This window comes from Pseudonaja textilis, chromosome 1 (genome assembly GCF_049901715.1).
Source record: "Pseudonaja textilis isolate UNSWEBS1 chromosome 1, rPseTex1.2, whole genome shotgun sequence".
NCBI lineage: Eukaryota > Metazoa > Chordata > Lepidosauria > Squamata > Elapidae > Pseudonaja > Pseudonaja textilis.
In genome coordinates this window covers 285,081,451-285,099,476 of record NC_141990.1, presented here as the reverse complement: position 1 = coordinate 285,099,476, position 18,026 = coordinate 285,081,451, and the positions used below count along the sequence as shown (strand labels likewise).

Genomic DNA, 18,026 nt, shown 5'->3' with positions numbered 1-18,026 from the left:
ATTGTAATTTTTAACACAAATGTATTATTTATTTTAAAAAAAGAGAGAGTGACCCACAGAACGCACTTTCCAAAGTTTGCAAGGATGGCTCTTCGAGGCAGAATACAAAAATATAGATCCAGAAGGCACCACTTTGCCTGAAACGGAGGCACCCCCAATCAAATTAGAATACCGAGATAAAAGATAGATGCTTTTGTTATCACTCCAGACTTTTAGTTTTGTAAACGACGTTAATTTGTACAGCCACGCTCCAGGCATGAAATGAGAAAGGAAGTGCTGCAATAATTAGAGATGGTTAATTGGTCAAGCATGGTTTCTTTTCAAGTCGGGATGCTTACTTTGACATTATACCGCAGAGGTTAAGCATAGGTTATCAGAAAATAGTTGGTCCCCCCCCCTCCATTTTCATAGAATCCCACGTGACCGTTTGGAGACCCAGAGCTTGTCTTGCAAAGAAACGCTTGCGCTCTGGTTTCCCGCAGACGAGGAATAGTAATGATTGTGCTGAAAGGGTGTGGAGGTTGGAGGGAAATAGTTAACAAGAAACTAAACCCGTTTCCTGAGAAGATACACCAATTTCCAATCTCGGGGGACAACCGATCGTCCCCCCCCTCCTCCTCCTGCCTTTACTATCTCCTACAGTTCATTCCTCTCCAAGCCCAGCACGTCCCTTCCTGAAGCTTGAAATCCTGTGTGTCCGCCCCCCGCTCTTCCCGGCCAGCCCCTCCCGTCCGTCCATGGCCCTACGCTAGCTCGTAGGATCCCGCAGGCTAACGCCGGAGGATCCCGCCGATTGGAGCTCTATTCTAAAAGACGAGCGGATGAGCTCATCCTCAACCAATGGGAGACCACCGCGGACGGCTACAGCCGTACAAGTTGCAGCCTACACCTGATTCCTCGGGCCGTTGCAGCTTTTACCCGGGCTGAGATGGAGACGGGCGTGGGAGGTCCCGTCTACCTCATCTCCGCTCTTACGAGCCTCTCGGGGCCATCAGCTCTTCAAGGTATTGCCGGGACTCGTGGATATCTGTGAGGGCCACGTCCCTTCCTGAGCCTTCTGTGGCCACCTGTCTCCCTTGCCGGTCCAGTTGCACGGATTTGCATCATCTCCGGGATGATGCCAGTAACTGCAGCGCAGTTTCCTTGGTAATTTGGACTCGGGGTGGAGTAGGCAGGGCTAGGCGAGGTCAGTTCCTCGTGCCCCTCTTGATGGCGAAGCTCATATAAGGCCGCCGGATTGCTAAATTTATGCCCGTGATTCTGCAGTTTTAGCAATGGATGCTTCCTTCTAGCGGCGTCTTACTTAAAGCCTTCTGGGATGCCTGCAGGAGGTCAAGCCAGAAGGAATTTCTCCATGAGAGCATCCCTGTCTGCACCGCGGGAATCGAGACCATCTTTGTCTGGGGCGTCCAGCATGAAAAGCAACCTTTCCCATATTAGGCTGGTCTTAAGCCGTTAGCAGCTACCGTTTCGTGTCCACCTGACCCCGGTACAGGAATCCAAAGTAGTAGCTGCATTTGCTTCAGCCTCCTTACACCGGGATATCATATCTGGACAGGCCATTCAGATAACCTCTGGCTGGCAGCAAAGAGTTAAACTTCCTCTTATTTCTTAGGCCTCCTTAGTGGTTGTTTGGGGTTTTCCTGTGCCAATCGTATAGCCCATAATAAGGGGTTGTCCGTTTATTTTTACTGCTACTTTGGGCCATTCAGTCAAGCAAATTTAAGTAGTGTGATTCTTAACCAACCCCACCCAGTAGTCCTAATGCTGCATCCCAGATATCAGATCCTAGTCGCTTGCTGCTTCTTTCTCTAAAGCAGCACTGTAGCTTTTAGTTAAGTATCATGGATGGAAAAGTTGATTAACAGTGGCCCTTATTACAATAATTCTTTGTAATATTTGCAAATGCTGCAGATTTTAGTTGCATAGAATATCCGAGTTTGATATAATAACAGAGTTGGAATAGCTTTAGATCTGGATTTAGTTACTCTTCCTTCTTTTTCCTTACCTTTGGAGGACTTGTTCATTTTGCCCTGACAGCACCCCTGAGTTCAGTTTATAGAAGAAAAGTCCCCTATTTTTTTTAATCTGCAAAAGAGAATCTTTCTTAGAAGATTCCCTTTTGCAAATGTTGCTGTTGTGACATGCAAAGCACCTATGTTGACAGTCATAGGTATGTATATCTGTGGCCTTTCAGAGGTAATTAAGTCACATCATTCCTCATTTCTACCCTGTATGGCTGATGCTCGGAGTAATTGTGCCTTTGTCTCTTGCATTGCAGGATGTGGATGGTGACAATCTCTTGAGAATGGCTACTTCTTAAGGAGAGTGCCCTTAGGATATTTTTTTGGAAATGGATTCAGAGTCCTGTAACCGAGCTTTCTCCCAGGCCCGCATATATCTTGAACAAATTCGAAGCCGGGTTGCACCAGGGAGTATTGACATACATGGTCCTGGGAAGCGTGACTACCTGGTGGATGCAGCTAAGCAGATCCGCCTGGCTCTGGAACGGGATGTAAGTGAGGACTATGAAGAAGCATTCAACCACTACAAGAACAGTGTAGATGTGCTGCTCAATGGGGTGCAAGGTAAGATGCAGTTTTGAACTATCCTGGAGAAGATGGACTGTACTTGGTGACTTACATGATCATCAAGGGTGTTTTTCTTCTGTTGATTAATCTACATTTTTAGGATAGGTTCCAAATGACTCATCCAGGCAGATGAATGTTATACTACTTTAAAGCACGAAGTGATCTAGATCAGCGGTCGCCAACCAGTGGGCCACAAGAACATTTTGGTGGGCCGCAGAGAAATCTCACCCCCAAAGCATCCCCCCAAAGCAATTAATCCAGGCTGAGCAGAAACACAAGGCTGCCAAGCCCACATGGCTTGTGGGAACCCTCCCCGCCCACTTACTTCTTACTCGGCAAAGTTGTCTGCTAAGTTGCTATTTTTCCGACCATCATCTGTTCTGCTGTGCCGGGAGATTTAGATTAGCTAGGAAGCAGGAAATGGTTGGATTTCTTGCTTTCTAGCTAAGCACAGCCAAACCTCCCTTAGGACTGAAGGTTTGCTTGCAAGCAAATTCAGTGCAGACTCACACAAGCAAATTTGAGAGACTGAGCTAGCCGATGGCAGATAGATAGATTACTGAATGATTCTGTGAGCAACTCAATTTGCCTGCTTTGCCTGATTTTGGGTAAAAGTTGCTTTTTTATATAAAAAATTCAATATTTATATAAATATTTATAATATTTACATTCAAGCCATGCCCAGCCAATCACATGACCACCAAGCCACACCCACAAATTAGGCCATGCCCACAGAATCAGTTAGTTGTCCCTGGGATCTAAAATTATGAGTTTCGTAGTCCCTGAGGTCCAAAAGGTTGGCGGCCCCTGATCTAGATTGCTCTGGATGGCACTTTGGGGTATTCTAGCTCATAAAATTATAGAAATGGGGAAAATTAAGCAGTACAATAAGAGGAAAACGAGTAGACATATTGAAAACAAGCATATGTCTAGTCTTATTTGTTAGGAGTTTATTTTGTAAACTCAAGGGAATTTATACAATGCTCTCTCCTTTTTTTTTTTTTTTGCACAACAATCCTATGAAGTGGGTAGTGCTGAAACATTTACTCCAAAGTCACTCAGGCAACTCTGCTGCTTAAAGAAGGCCTAGAATTCACAGGCTTCTGATTTTTAGGCCAGCACCTTAACCACTACACCATTTAAAGAATTTTGATTGTTTCTCAGTGGGGAAGTGTAATTTGTTGCTGGCTTTTTTTTATACTTTATTTATTTTATTCAATTTCTATATCTGCCCAACTCAACCAAGTGACTCTTGGTTATTGAATAGGATATGTAAGTGGCTCAGAATTCAACTTGGCACAAAAGCCAAATAAACAAAGAAGGCCTCAACATAAATTAATGCACATAACTCTTGACAGTGGATCCTAACAAGGAGCGCCGTGAAGCCGTGAAGAGGAAGATCACCCAATATCTAAAGCGGGCAGAGGAGATCTTCAACTGCCACCTACAACGTAATTTGGGGAGTGGCAATTCCACTGAAACGGTGAGAAACTGTAGTTGTAGAGTGTTGAAGGATTCTAGGTAGATCCTTTTGTGTAGAATTCCCCAACCTTTCTGGCTTTGTGGACCAGTGGGGTGGGGGAAGAGGGGATGGTTCTGCATAAGGGGCTGGCAAGTGTGCGTCCAGCTCCATTTGGGTGAGTGGTGGGCACATATGCTCGGCTGCTGCTTGCGCATCTGGGGGTGTGCATGCCTGCACTTGTCCACCACTTCCATGGCCCTGTTCCAAACCGCTCATGGCCCAGTAATGGGCTGCAGCCCAGGGAATTGGGACCCCTGCTTTAGTGAGTCCAGTGTTGGAAACATTTCTGGATGCAGAGAGGATTAAAGCAGGATTTGTGGAAGAGAACAGGCATGCCTTCATAATGAAGAGCTTTCTAGCATGAAAAGATGCTAGCCTTGATTTGAAAACCGAAGGGGGTTTAGCTTAAGTCACTTGCCAGTTCAGTGCCTCACAGAATAATCTGGTAAAATTGCAGATCCTTTATTCCAACATCCTGCCCAAAGCAAAATTTGTATACTCTCCTAGACAAATGGTTATCTTACCTTTGCTTAAAAACTTTTCTGCTATATTTTGAGTGCACCCAGAAGTGTGAGAAAGCAATAGTTTAAAATATTTTAAAATAAAATTAATGTTTAGATAGATACAGTATTTTAAACCAGGAGGTTGCATGTAGGGCTGGTAGAAATGACTTTTATTTTCTTACTTATATCCCACCTTTATTATTTTTATAAATAACTCAAGGCAGCAAATATATCCATCACACCTTCCTTTTGTTTCCTCCACAATATCAACCCTGTGAGATGGGCTGGGCTGGGCTGAGAGAGAGTGACTAATCCAGGGTCGCAGTGGTGGGATTCAATTTTTTAAATTAATGGTTCTATGGGCGTGGCTTGGTGGGCGTGGCAGGGGAAGGATACTGTAAAATCTCCAGTCAGAGGTGGTATTTGCCAGATCTCTGAACTACTCAGAATTTCTGCTATAGAAAATTTCTCCAGAACTGGACAGAACCTGCTGAATACCACCTCTGCGATGCCCAGCTGGCTTTCATGGTCAAAGTAGACCTTGAAAACTCAGGAGCTCTTGTCTTCTAGCCTTGTGCCAAAAACTAGACCAAATCATCTCTCCCTAATAATTAATGTCACTGTCTTTTTTTTGCTTGTGCAATTCCAATCACTTCTTTATAGACACTTCCAATTTCATTAAATGTTGAATCCTGGACAATACAACACAACACAATAGAATATTTCCCCTAAATTATTCTGGATTCCTAAATTCAGTTTGGAATGTTTCTATTCATTTCTGTTTTATCAGAATTCTCAGATGTAAACGAACTTCTTACTTGAATTCATGAATATGACTTTTCCCCTTAAACAAACTTAGTTAATACTGGGGCTGGAATTTTTATATTCAGTTATTTTCTCCTATATTTTTAATCCATGATAGGAAGTCGAAAGCTTGCATAGGTGTGCTCACCTAATATTGATTTGTGTGTCTGTGTCACATAACTACGATATTATAAAGAAGTCCTTGAGTTGAGGTTGACTCCTGTTCATGGTTGACTCCTGTCATCCATGCAGTTCCCTTGGCAACATATAAGCGGCTTGCTGCCACTGCCATCTTCTAACATGCTTTTTCAGACACTTGAAAAATCAACATTTCTGGGATTAAACAAGTATAATGTTTTTGACTCGTTTAATTGGATTCTCTTTGTCTAGTTCTAGGACTTGTGTGAAGAACAGACGTTTTAGGTCGTATTTATGCAGAAATATTTTAAAAATGTATTTTCTAAACTTTTAAGCACCACTGTAAATTAAAAAAAATATATAATTGTTAAGAATTTTGATTGTAATAATAAAATCTGATATGAACTAAACTTAAAGAAAAAAGAATAGAAAGGATTAAAAAATGCAAGGAAAAAAGAGGAAAAAGAAAAGTAAGAATATAATAATAAAAAAAGAAAAATATATAAAGAAGTGACTTCCAACTAAATCAACAGATTTAGTGACTTCACCCCCTCTAAGTTACAAACATTTATTTCTTCATCCCATATCCCATCTCTTACCTATCAACAAATCCATAAAATATCATCTTTTTGGTTCTCTCAAAGGTGTTTGTTCAAGAGGCAACTGGACTTTCTGGTTTTTCTTTTTCTCATCCAAGAAACTTTTTCAGAGCTAGTGAGTCTAGTGAAGAGAAGGACCAGGGGAGACATGATAGCAGTGTTCCAATATTTGAGGAGCTGCCACAGAGAGGAAGAGGGACAAGCTATTTTCCAAGGCATCCAAAGGCCAGACAAAGAATAATGGATGGAAACTGATCAAGGAGAAATTCAACCTAGAAATAAGGAGAAATTTTCTGACAGTGAGAACAATCAACCAGTGGAACAGAAGTTGTCTTGGGAAGTTGTGGGAGCTTCATCACTGGAGGCATTCAAGAAGAGATTGAACTGCCATTTGTCAGAAATGGTGTAGTGTCTCCTACTTGGGCAGGGGGTTGGACTAGATGACCTACAAGATCCCTTTCAACTCTGTTAATCTGTTTAAAAACCAAAAAGTCTAGTTGCCTATTGAAAAAGCACCTTTGGGACAACCAGGATCTGGATGACTGAGAATCTCAATAGACTTTTCAGTTCTTGTGTCTGCAGAAAGTCCATAAGGGATTTCCAGAAATAACTACATATCTTGTTTTAACCATATGCCAAGTTTATATTCCTTTCTACTTCTAAAAATTTTAATTCATTCAAATATCATTGATTTCTCTTCATTCCTTCTTTGTCCTATCTCACAGAGTTCTTCAAGGCCTTAACAAAATTCTTTTGTAAATCCAATAGGAAATAATTACCTAGGTTCCTTTGTTTGTAATTTTCCCCTTATATTTTAAAACCTCAGTCAATTTCTTTTGTGGATCCTTTTCTAAGCCATTGTTTTGAACCACTTTTAAATATATTGCTTTGGAGCAAGGTATCATCCCTACTCATAGCATAAAGTTTCACTATATGCTTTTTAAACTGTTAAATTGGGGAGGAATGGAATACTAGAGGTAGAGAAGATGATAGGAAGTTTGTCCTGATGTTAATGGAACCTAACACATGGCCACAGTCTTTTCCATTTGAGTCCTAGAATACGTTTAACATTATGATTGATCTGTAATATTTGCAGCACATTTGGGCTTGGAAAGGTCAGTAAAGTTTAATTGCTATTAATTGTCTGACTCCATTTTGTACCACTTCAAATGAAGATGTGCTTCCTTCCTTATTGGTTGTAGGGTTACAGCAGTCTTCGCTTTCGTCCGATAAGGACGCTCTGCACTCCAGTGGAGAATCTCAAGCACTGTAAAGTAGTGGGAATAATTGATAAGGTAACTCACTGTTTATGCTGGAGATATGTAGCTTCAGACCAGTGGTGGGATTCAAATTTTTTTATTACCGTTTCTGTGGGCGTGGTGTGGGTTGTGGGCGTGGTAGGGGAAGGATACTGTAAAATCCCCATTCTCTCCCCACCCCACTAACCTGATTTCCAGCTCTGTTCTCCTGTGCAGGGCAAAAAAAGAAGACCCAGCCAATCAGCTGAGAATAGATGGGGGTGGGGCCAGTCAGAGGTGGTATTCCAAGCTACTCAAAATTTCTACTACTGGTTCTCCAGAACTGGTCAGAACCTGCTGAAAACCACCTCTGCTTCAGACCATACAAATGTTCCAGAAGAGGAGCTGTAAAATGGGTGGGACAGAAGTAGGGATGAATGGTCCTAGAGAACCAATGAGCCGTCCTAGAGAATTATAAAAACTAATCTGCCTATTGTAGCAAATGTCATGTTTTCACACTGGAGCCTCTTTAAAGCAAGCGTTTATCTTTGATGAAGACAGTCTAAGAAACAATCAGCATCTGATCACAGATAGTAAACTCAACATCTGGAACGTGAAGGAATTTTCGTTAGAGATTACCTGTATGTCCAACATAAAAAGCTCAATAAGACCGAGCAATTCTGAAATTGATTTGAAAAATCTAAGAATTAAGAGAAGGATGAGGATGAAATCTAAAGAGTAAGTAATTGGTAGTGTTCTAGGGTCTAAAGGCAGATATGTTAACCCAGTTATTGCACTGTCCATAAAAAATGCTGGTTGTTAAAGGAAAAACTGCAAATAAAGCATACAAAAAATATATCTCCAGTTGATTTCAGGTAGTCCTCAACTTATGAGCTCAGTTGAGCTCAAAATTTCCATTGCTAAGCCAGGTGGTTGTTAAGCCCCGTTTTACAACCTTTTTTGCCACGATTAAGCAAATCACTACTGTTGTGAATCATGCGGTTGTTTAATGAATTTAGCTTCCCCCATTGCCTTTGTCAGAAGCTCTCTAGGAGAGAGCTTGCAAATGATAATCTCACAACCTTGGGATGCTGCAACCATTTTAATATGTGTTGCTTTCCAAGCACTCAAAGTTTGGTCACGTGACTGGAGGGGGCGGGAAATGCAACAGTCATAAATGTGAGAATTTGTCACAAATCACCTTTTTCAGTGCCGTTGTAATGTTAGTCATTCAAAGAATGGTGGTAACAGAACAACCTATACCAACATTAATATAAGAACAGGCCCATCCTGAGATGTTGATATATGTTGTGTTGCTTATAGGTGCAAATAGTGCAGGATCCAGCTACTGGGAACACCTTTATATTGAAGGTATGTGGCGTTCCCTTTACCTGTTCTCTTTTATGGTTCTAGATATGGTATCACTGTGTAAGTAACATTGAATTGTTTTCCCCTGAATCTGTGTTTCTGGGACCATTGCAGAATAGGAGGATACTAAACATTTTTTAAATGTGACCGTTTGGGCAGCCTGGATTGTTCTGAGCACTGTGTCTGAACCTTTGGATTTGAAGGGTTTTTTTGTTTTTGTTTTTAATCCAGCAGTGACAGTATGATAGCAGGAACTAATTGAGGGGGGGTTGAGAATTTGGACCCAATTTATTTAATTTGGGCCTATTTTATTGGCCCATAGCAATTTTGCATTATGCAAAAAAAGCCATTGACATCTCTTGTTCTGAAGGAAATTTTTTTTTGTTTTAATTTGATTTGCCAATCGCTTACAAGATGATAGGTATAAGAATAAACATACTTATGAATACATGAAATGGATACATATAAGAAAAATAAAAGAAACAATAGGACAGGGATGGTAGGCACGTTGGTGCACTTATGCATGCCCCCTACAGACCTCTTAGGAAAGGGGTGAGGTCAATAGTAGACAGTCTAAGGTTAAAGTTTTTGGGGTTTGGGGAAGAAACTACATAGTCAGGTAGAGTGTTCCAGACATTGACTACTCTGTTGCTGAAGTCGTATTTCCTGCAATCAAATTTGGTGCGGTTAACCTTGAGTTTGTATCTATTGTATGCTCTTGTATTGTTATGGTTGAAGCTGAAGTATTCATTGACAGGTAGGACACTGTAATGTATGAATTTATCTACTATACTTAGATCAGACCGAAGGCGGTGTAGTTCTTGCTTTTCTAGGTCTAGAATTTCAAGTCTGGTGGCATAAGGTATTCTGCAATGAGTAGAGGAGTGGAGAACTCTGCTTGTGAAATATTTCTGGACTTTCTCAACAGTGTTAATATCAGATACATAATGTGGGTTCCAGACTGATGAGCTGTATTTGAGTATTGGTCTAGCAAATGTTTTGTATGCTCTAGTTAGTAGTGTGATATTACCAGAGAAAAAGCTACGTAGGATTAAGTTAACAACTCTTAATACTTTTTTGGCTATGTAGTTACAGTGGGCTCTAGCACTTAGATAATTTGAGATGAGAATTCCAAGGTTCTTGACAGAGCTTGGATCATCAAAAAAAGTCTTGACTATTCAGCTTGTATTTTATTTTCTGATTTTTTTTGCCAATATGTAAGACAGAGTATTTATTTGTTGAGATTTGAAGTTGCCATTTGTTTGACCATTTTGTTTGACACGAAATAGTAATGCTCTGAAGGTCGTTTCGAAAAATCCTTTCTTAGTGAGCACCTAGAAGCCAAGAGGAACATATGTGCCAAATTTCAAGTTAGTAGGCTTTACAGTTCTGGAGATTTTGTGATGATGCGTGAGTGGTATTTCGCTTTTATATATAATGACTCAACTGTGGAGGTGGTTAGCATCATCAAGTTTCTGGGTGTGCAGCTGACGAGTAGGTTAGCTTGGTCGCTCAACATTGAGATACTGGTGAAGCAAACAGCAGCACCTGCATTTTCTGTGTGTCGCATGAGAAAAGTACATCTTTCTTCCCCGGTCCTTACCACTTTCTATAGAGGGATGATTGAGGGCATCCTGTAATATGGCATTACGTCTGATTTGAAAGCTTTACTGCTTCAGACAGGAACATGCGGAGAGTGGTGAGGACAGCAGAAGAAAATATTGGTAGTTCCGTCTATCCAGGACATGGCATATAAGCACTGTTTGAGCAAAGTCTGCAGAATTGTCAGGGATGCTACACATCCTCTCCATGATCAGTTTTCCTTGTTACCTTCTGGGAGGAGGCTTCATGGCCTTTGAAGCAGAACATCTAGATTCACAGCTTTGTTCCGTACAGCATAAATCTTGTGAACTCTCAAGTTTGATTTTTTTCTGCTATGTATTCAAAATGGACAGGGATTAATGTGTGTCTGTGTCTGTGTCTGTGTCTCTGTGTGTATTCTTTTGAAAGTGGGCAATATAATTTCATTTTTAATATATGCCAGCATGCTCACTAAAAATGACAATAATGGTTATCAATCTTATCTTTTACTTTAACTATTCTTCTTCTATAATTTCTTGTTTATTTGTTCTTTTATTCTTTTGAAAATATTTGTAAAATATTTGTAAAATTTTCTTTTAATGAAAATTATTTTTTAAAAGGAGATAGTATATTAGACAAATTATGAAGGAATTCTGTGGTCTATGTGGAATGGTGCCTTTAAAGGTCAACTTTCATCTATGCTTTTTGAAGAAGAAACAGTAAGAACAAGGATGGACTTTTAACCCCACTGGTAAGCTACTGGCCTCTTCTGGCCCAAGAATATCCTTAGCTTATTTTTTCTGATACTATTTTACTTTTATCAGAGTATCCCCAAATCCTACGTGGAGACCCGGGAAAGACAGACCATCATCCCTCATGGAATCCCCTTTATGACAGAATTATTGCGCTATTCTGTAAGTAAGGATTCCATCTTCCTCCACTTGGAACATGTGAAAGGTGAGTATTTATTGCTAGATACGTTGGATTCCTGATTCCATCTCCCAGACCTGTCTTCTGTAAAAATCCATGCGTGAGAAATATGTCATATCATCTTTTCTGATTAATAAAAAAATCCTGTCAGGCTGCTTAAATTTTTTTGCTAGCATAGATTAACAGTTCTCCCCCAATAAATATAAAAAAAGCTATGCAAGAAATTGAACATGGAGAGACCACAAGAAGATCCCATTGACAGCTCAGCCAATAGCAGAAAGCAAGGTTGCAACCCACGTATAGGAAGATAATTACTTGTTTGTGATTCAGCAAAAAAGAATTCTAGTGAGCCACCTGACCTCTGATTAATAATAGTGGCTAGTATTGGCAAGAATAATAGGCGAAGCTAATAGATATGTGGGGTTGCAGTGTTTCCAACTATTTCTAGCTTTTACTTTTCTCCTTTTTTTACAGGAGGAAACCTCTGGTCATATCTTCGCTCCCATCATGGTTCTGCCTCTGTCCGTTCTCCCTTGCTGAGTCCAAAGCTCACTTTGGATTTTGGGTATATCAGGGAAGAGGAGCACATAGAAAACCTTCATGAAACTGGTTCTGACTCCCAGCAGAGCTGCAAGATCTATCCCAAAAACAAAAACGGCAAAATTCCTGTATCTGTAAATCGTCCCCTGTTGAAAAAAATGGATTCTTTGATGTCTGTGAAACATTCATCCAGCCACCTTTCTTCTAGAAGCTCAAGTGACCACAGATGGCATACTGAAAAGGCAGGTGGACCATGGAAGAAGAATCTAAGCACAACCCATCCCTTTCCTGGTGCTACAGAATCTACAAGCAAAACAGTACCTCAAGAACCTAATCATTCAGGCAGTCAGAGACTGACTTTCAGATCCTGTGATTCATTTATGACAATTTATGGCATTGGAAATGTCTCTGGAAAAGAGACTCTTCAGCCAGAACCAAAGCCACAAACAGGCGAAAGATTTAGCCACTCTGCCCTAGAGGTAACAAGAGGATACAACAAATCAAAGGCAGAAAATCCATGGCAAAATCAGTTGTATGCTGGAACTCTTGAAGAGGACAACAGAGAGAAGATAGAAGCAAGAGAAGAAGACACTTTTATGCAGAGGTTACCAATTCTTGATCACAAAGATTTCAAAACCCAATCAACAATAGGATGGCATGGATCTTCAGTGGAACCAGTTGCCCAAAGCCATACCCCTGTCAGTTGGGTCATAAATGAGGAGCAGATCCAAGTTTGGGCAGCTGAATTGATTTTGGCTCTGGAAGGTCTCCACCAACAGGGAATCTTGTGCCAGGATCTCAACCCACGAAATTTGCTTTTAGACGATACTGGTAGGGTTTTTCTTAAGATAGAACTGAAAGAAAACTTTTGTCCATCATGTGGGGCAGTGATATGTGATTTTTTTTTAAAGTCACTTTCACTTTTCCTTGAGCTTCATAATATGATGTAAAATAAATATTCTTTCATTAAGATATAACGTTGTCAAAATATTGGGAGGACAATGCTCTTTAGAGTCATTTGACCCATCTTTGTCTTTTTTCCTCTGACTTAAAGGGAAACAATGATGGACTGCATGTATCATTGTATATTCAAATGGGGGCTTCAGATGTGCACCTGGGATAAAATGAGTCATTCAATTTAAGAAATGAAAAAGGGTTGCTTGGCTTTGCAGAGCTAACTGTTGTTGTTGACATTCTTCATAGGTCATCTCCGTCTCACATTCTTTGGCCAGTGGAGTGAGGTTGAGCCACAGTGCAGCAGCCAAGCAGTAGATGATTTGTATTGTGCTCCAGGTATGGCTAAGGACTGTTGTAACCCTGCCTTCTATATCTGGGGAGGTTCATATACAAAGTTGTTACCTGGGGGAAGGGGATGAACAATAGTGCAGTGGGAATGCTTTTATAACAGTGACCCCAAATCTTTTGGGCACCAGGGACCGGGTCTGTGGAGAGATGTTTTTCCGTGGGCTGGAGGGGGCATAGTTTCGTGTGCTGCCTGCATCCTGTGGATGGGGCTTCACTTGTTTGCATGGTCCGGCTTCTGGCATGCTGCGGCCCAGGGCCGGTTCACGGACCAGGAGTTGGACCCCTCTTCATAGGGCTGCTCCAAAAAATATTCAGAACAGCTCTAAAAATATTTAACGTACTATAAGATGGCTCCCAAAATATTTAAAGGTTTTGACACTGTCGGGTTTTTTTTTTACATCTCAAGGTTTTAATTTAAGTTGATGTGCTTGGTGGTTTTTGCAGAAGTGGGTGGAATTTCTGAACTGACAGAAGCCTGTGATTGGTGGAGTTTTGGAGCGCTGCTTTATGAATTATTGACTGGAGTGGTAAGTAGCCTGAAGACATTGAATCGATATGTGTAATCTAATCCAGTATTAAGATCACAGAAAAATGGCTACCAATAGCACCAGCTAGAAATGTAACTTCAATAGCTCAGTTCTAGGACCAGGTGGGGAGCCTTTTTTGGACTGTTCTTCGTCCCTGCCTGAGATGCTGGATCTTATTGCTGGATTGGTGGTGGAGTTCCTGAAACTGACTGTTCTGGAGGATTTCAACTTGCCTTCCCTGGAAGGTGGATCATAAGTGGCTCAGGTGTTCATGGTGACGATGGTCCATGACCTTGACCCCAGTCATTCAGAGCCTGGTGCACACTGAGGCCAGTCATTAAGACTGGTTTGACTAAATAAATAAATTACACGTCAGCAAAACTGCAACACGCTTACATAGGGCTGTTTCTGAATCTCTTCTGTATAGCACTGCCTTTGAAGATTGCCTTTTAAAGACAACCGATACAAAATGCAGTGGCCTCCATACCATCATAACATCTATAACTACTGCACTGTTTCTCAGTCACTGCAATTCAGCTTTAAAATTCAGTTTAGCTTAGGACCAAAGTACCTGTAATATTGCCTCCACATAGAAGCAAATCAACCATTATGGTGATTCAGTTAGTTCAGCTAACCAAACTCCAGTTTTCATGGATTTAGGACAGTTTTTTCATCATGGGCTTCCCAGAAGAGAGTGAAAACAGAATTGTTCTGGAGGGGATTCAATCATTATTGGATGATATCACTATGTAGATAGTAGATATTTATGATAGTTTGATGGACTATGAAGGACATGGTTTGATATTGTGTTTTAAGGTATGTAATATGTTCTATGTGAGGTGGTTCAGTTATGACAGAAGTAGGTTTTAATTAGTGCAGATACTGAATCCCATGAAGTTTTTTACTATTTGAATGTGCACTATTTAGAATTCTAGAATAATTGTATGTAAAATATGGTAATTGGAATTTAGAATTAGAATTGTATGTAAAATATGGTAATTGGTTACAGCTCAATGGAAGTAACAGTGGAAAAAGTGGTAATGAGCCCCATCTTTTTTGTACTTGTAGTGTTTTTATGTGAAAAAAGTCTCCTTTTGCTCATTAAAAGCACTTCTTAAAACAAATGAAAACAAATCACAAAAATGATAGGCATCAGCATATAAAGTACATGCATACGTGAAGATAAGTGCAGACTGAAGTACTGTAGCAACATCTAAAACTAATGCTAGATTAGCACTAATACTCTCAACTGCTCATTTTTTAAAAATTTATTAAATTTTGATGCCGCCCCCCCATCTCCTCTCTAAGGTGACTCTGGATGGCACATGCACTAACCTTGCATAAACTGAATTTTTGTTTGCATTAAACATGACCTGATATTGTTGTATGATTTGCACTAAACAGAATGTTGCATTAATTTAAACTCACGTTAATCATGAACTATGCTTACCAAGCGTACCAAGTGTCTGCACTTGAAACCTACTTACTGGTAGTGGTCAAATTTTGTTAATACATTGTCACCTTTAGTGAGTGCTTCAGTAAAGATATTGTCTTATAAGCAAAGGCAGCTAATAATCTAATTTCTAAATAGCACTTCTTTTTCAGTCTTTATCACAGAATCATCCCTCAGGGATTCATCCATACACCCAGATCTATCTTCCAGAAAAGCTCAGCCAGTCTGCTTCATCGCTGCTCTCAGAGGTGAGGTGGCTATTCAAGCAAGGGAAGTGCAAGATTAGCAAGAAAAAAATGTTTTGCATGCAGTGCAATTCTGAATTACAATTTTTTTTTTTTTAGCTGCTGCAGTATGATCCTAAGCAACGTTTGAACTCTGGTGAAAATGGTGCAAGCAAGATTAAGTCACACATTTTTTTCAGTTCGATTCAATGGAATAAGATGGTTGCAAACTAAGTTCTAAATGCAAGGGATGGTGGAAGAAATATGCTTGGTGGGCCAAATAGAACCAAATGGAGTAGTTCATCTGTCGAATTGTGCTCCAGATGATCCACATCCATTGAAAAGCACTTGCTCCTATAAGCTGAATGAATCTGAGACACTGTCACTTGCTGTCACTTAGGGAAGAAACCACACAATTGGGCTGGGAATTCCATGCTCAAAAGAACACTTCTGCTCTTTTCTTTTTCCTACTTGTGTGCCAGCAGCAGTGAAATAAAAATCATAGGCACTTCAAGTTTCCTGTAAGGCAGTGATGACCAATTTGGATCCCTAAAGATGTCCAATGTAACCCAAATAGAAACTGAAGTCAAGCATCCTACCCTTGCAAGTTCTGGTACTTCAGACAAAAATCTGATGTACCTTCACAATAGTATAAGTGGGGTCTTCTTGTTTTATCCTACTTGATAAGATTCCTCCTCCCAAACCAAATGAGTAGGAGATAAACTTTCTACTGTATTTTCTCTTTCCATATGTCATGTTTAGTTCAACTTTCAGAGGATTCTTGTAACTTTCTCTTGCATATATATTCGCCCTATAAAATTTTCATATTTTTCACCCCATTTTTTATTTGAAGCATGTTACAACTTTACAGGTTGGTTATGCATTTTCACGAATGTACCACTAGATGGATATTTTCAGTAACTTTTATGTGCCATGTATTTCCCCTTCAAAAATGTGACTTCTTTATAGATCTGACACCACCTTTTACCTGGCAAGAAAATGAGCAAAAGACTACTCTTTGGACTTCTGTGGATTATCCCTTGTTTTGTCTCTAACTACTGTAACATCAATAAAACAACTGGAGCACAAGGACTTGTGTGAATCTTTAGAAATGTTGCCACCTGCCACAAATAAGGTTTTCAAGCAAGGCCTAGGCTGGGCAGTACCAGAAAAGCCACACTGATGCTACAGTTCTAGCAGTGCTCTTTGTCCAAGGAATGGCTAGTTTTGGCACATGTATGAAAGCGGTCATGCTGACCAGGCCCCAGGTACATAGCATACACGAATGTTGAATGGACAAATTATACTTCATTTGAATCAAGGGAAAAACGTTCTTCCTCAGAAAATGGAAAGAAGTTCTGGTTAATCTTGGAAAATATTTTTGCAATATGATTGATTCATTTAATACTTAATACGAAGTGAATTTAGATACAGTACATGCTAAATAGTGCCTAGAGAAGGTGGCACCTTATTTTTCTAATCATTACATTTTTCTTCATGCACATGTATAGTTCTTTAATATGAATCTGTAAATGATACTAACAGTGACTTGTTGGACCAGTAGCTGAGGGTTAGCACACGTAAGTCAAACACATTACAGTTTATTTGTTCGTGTAAAACAGAACACATTAGATCATATTTAAATCCTTTGGGGGAAAACCAAATCTAGTCTCAAGCCCAACAAGTCAATGGCCTACAGCTCATGAAAACCCCAAATCCACAATCTCAGAAAATTAGAATATTGTGAAAAGGTTCAATATTCTAGGCTCAAAGTGTCCCACTCTAATCAGCTAATTTAGCCATAACACCTGCAAAGGGTTCCTGAGCCTTTAAATGGTCTTTCAGTCTGGTTCAGTAGGAATTGCAATCATGGGAAAGACTGCGGACCTGACAGTTGTGCAGAAAACCATCCTTGACACCCTGCATAAGGAGGGAAAGCCTCAAAAGGTAATTGCAAAAGAAGTTGGCTGTTCCCAAAGTGTTGTATCAAAGCACATTAATAGAAGGTTATGTGGAAGGGAAAAGTGGAAGAAAAAGGTGCACAAGCAGCAGGGATGACCTCAGCCTGGAGAGGAGTGTCAGGAAAAGGCCATTCAAAAGTGTTGGGGACTTTCACAAGGAGTGGACTGAGGCTGGAGTCAGTGCATCAAGAGCCACCACACACAGACGGATCCTGGACATGGGCTTTAAATGTCATATTTCTCTTGTCAAGCCGCTCCTGAACAACAAACGTCAGAAGCGTCTTACCTGGGCTAAAGAAACACAGAACTGGTCTGTTGCTCAGGGGTCCAAAGTCCTCTTTTCTGATGAGAGCAACTTTTGCATCTCATTTGGAAACCAAGGTCCCAGAGTCTGGAGGAAGAATGGAGAGGCACACACTGCAAGATGCTTGAAGTCCAGTGTGAAGTTTCCAGTCTGTTGATTTGGGGAGCCATGTCATCTGCTGGTGTTGATCTACTGTGCTTTATTAAGTCCAGGGTCAATGCAGCCGTCTACCAGGAGATTTTGGAGCACTTCATGCTTCCTTCTGCAGACGACCTTTATGGGGATGCTGACTTCATTTTCCAGCAGGATTTGGCACCTGCCCACACTGCCAAAAGCATCAAAACCTGGTTCAATGACTGTGGGATTACTGTGCTTTATTGACCAGCAAACTCCTCTGACCTGAACCCCATAATCTATGGGGCATTGCCAAGAGAAAGA

General features: G+C 40.5%; 1 protein-coding gene across 6 annotated transcripts; it reads left to right on the top strand.

Annotated features, from left to right (window-relative positions):
- The first annotated feature begins 715 nt into the window (after window positions 1–715).
- RPS6KL1 (ribosomal protein S6 kinase like 1) lies at window positions 716–16,412 on the top strand. 6 transcript variants are annotated; one of them, XM_087921954.1, is made up of 12 exons: window positions 900–1,004; window positions 2,017–2,173; window positions 2,282–2,588; window positions 3,950–4,074; window positions 7,360–7,452; window positions 8,719–8,766; window positions 11,169–11,301; window positions 11,749–12,645; window positions 13,018–13,152; window positions 13,564–13,646; window positions 15,252–15,347; window positions 15,444–16,412. In XM_087921954.1, exons 3-12 carry the CDS (start codon window positions 2,354–2,356, stop codon window positions 15,555–15,557), a joined length of 1,959 nt encoding a protein of 652 aa, XP_087778080.1. In that variant the 5' UTR covers window positions 900–1,004; window positions 2,017–2,173; window positions 2,282–2,353; the 3' UTR covers window positions 15,558–16,412. The 6 variants fall into 6 exon arrangements, with proteins under 6 accessions (XP_026567580.2, XP_087778082.1, XP_087778079.1 ...); XM_026711795.2 differs by lacking the exon at window positions 2,017–2,173 and having other exon boundaries at window positions 716–1,004; window positions 13,018–13,107; XM_087921953.1 differs by lacking the exon at window positions 2,017–2,173 and having other exon boundaries at window positions 723–1,004.
- The last annotated feature ends 1,614 nt before the right edge of the window (window positions 16,413–18,026 follow it).

Coding starts and splice junctions, on each gene's coding strand:
- RPS6KL1 (XM_087921953.1), top strand. CDS start 2,354: ATGGATTCAGAGTCCTGTAACCGAGCTTTCTCCCAGGCCCGCATATAT. Junction 7,453..8,718: donor TAGTGGGAATAATTGATAAG/GTAACTCACTGT, acceptor TGTTGCTTATAG/GTGCAAATAGTGCAGGATCC. Junction 13,153..13,563: donor TGCCTTCTATATCTGGGGAG/GTTCATATACAA, acceptor TGGTTTTTGCAG/AAGTGGGTGGAATTTCTGAA.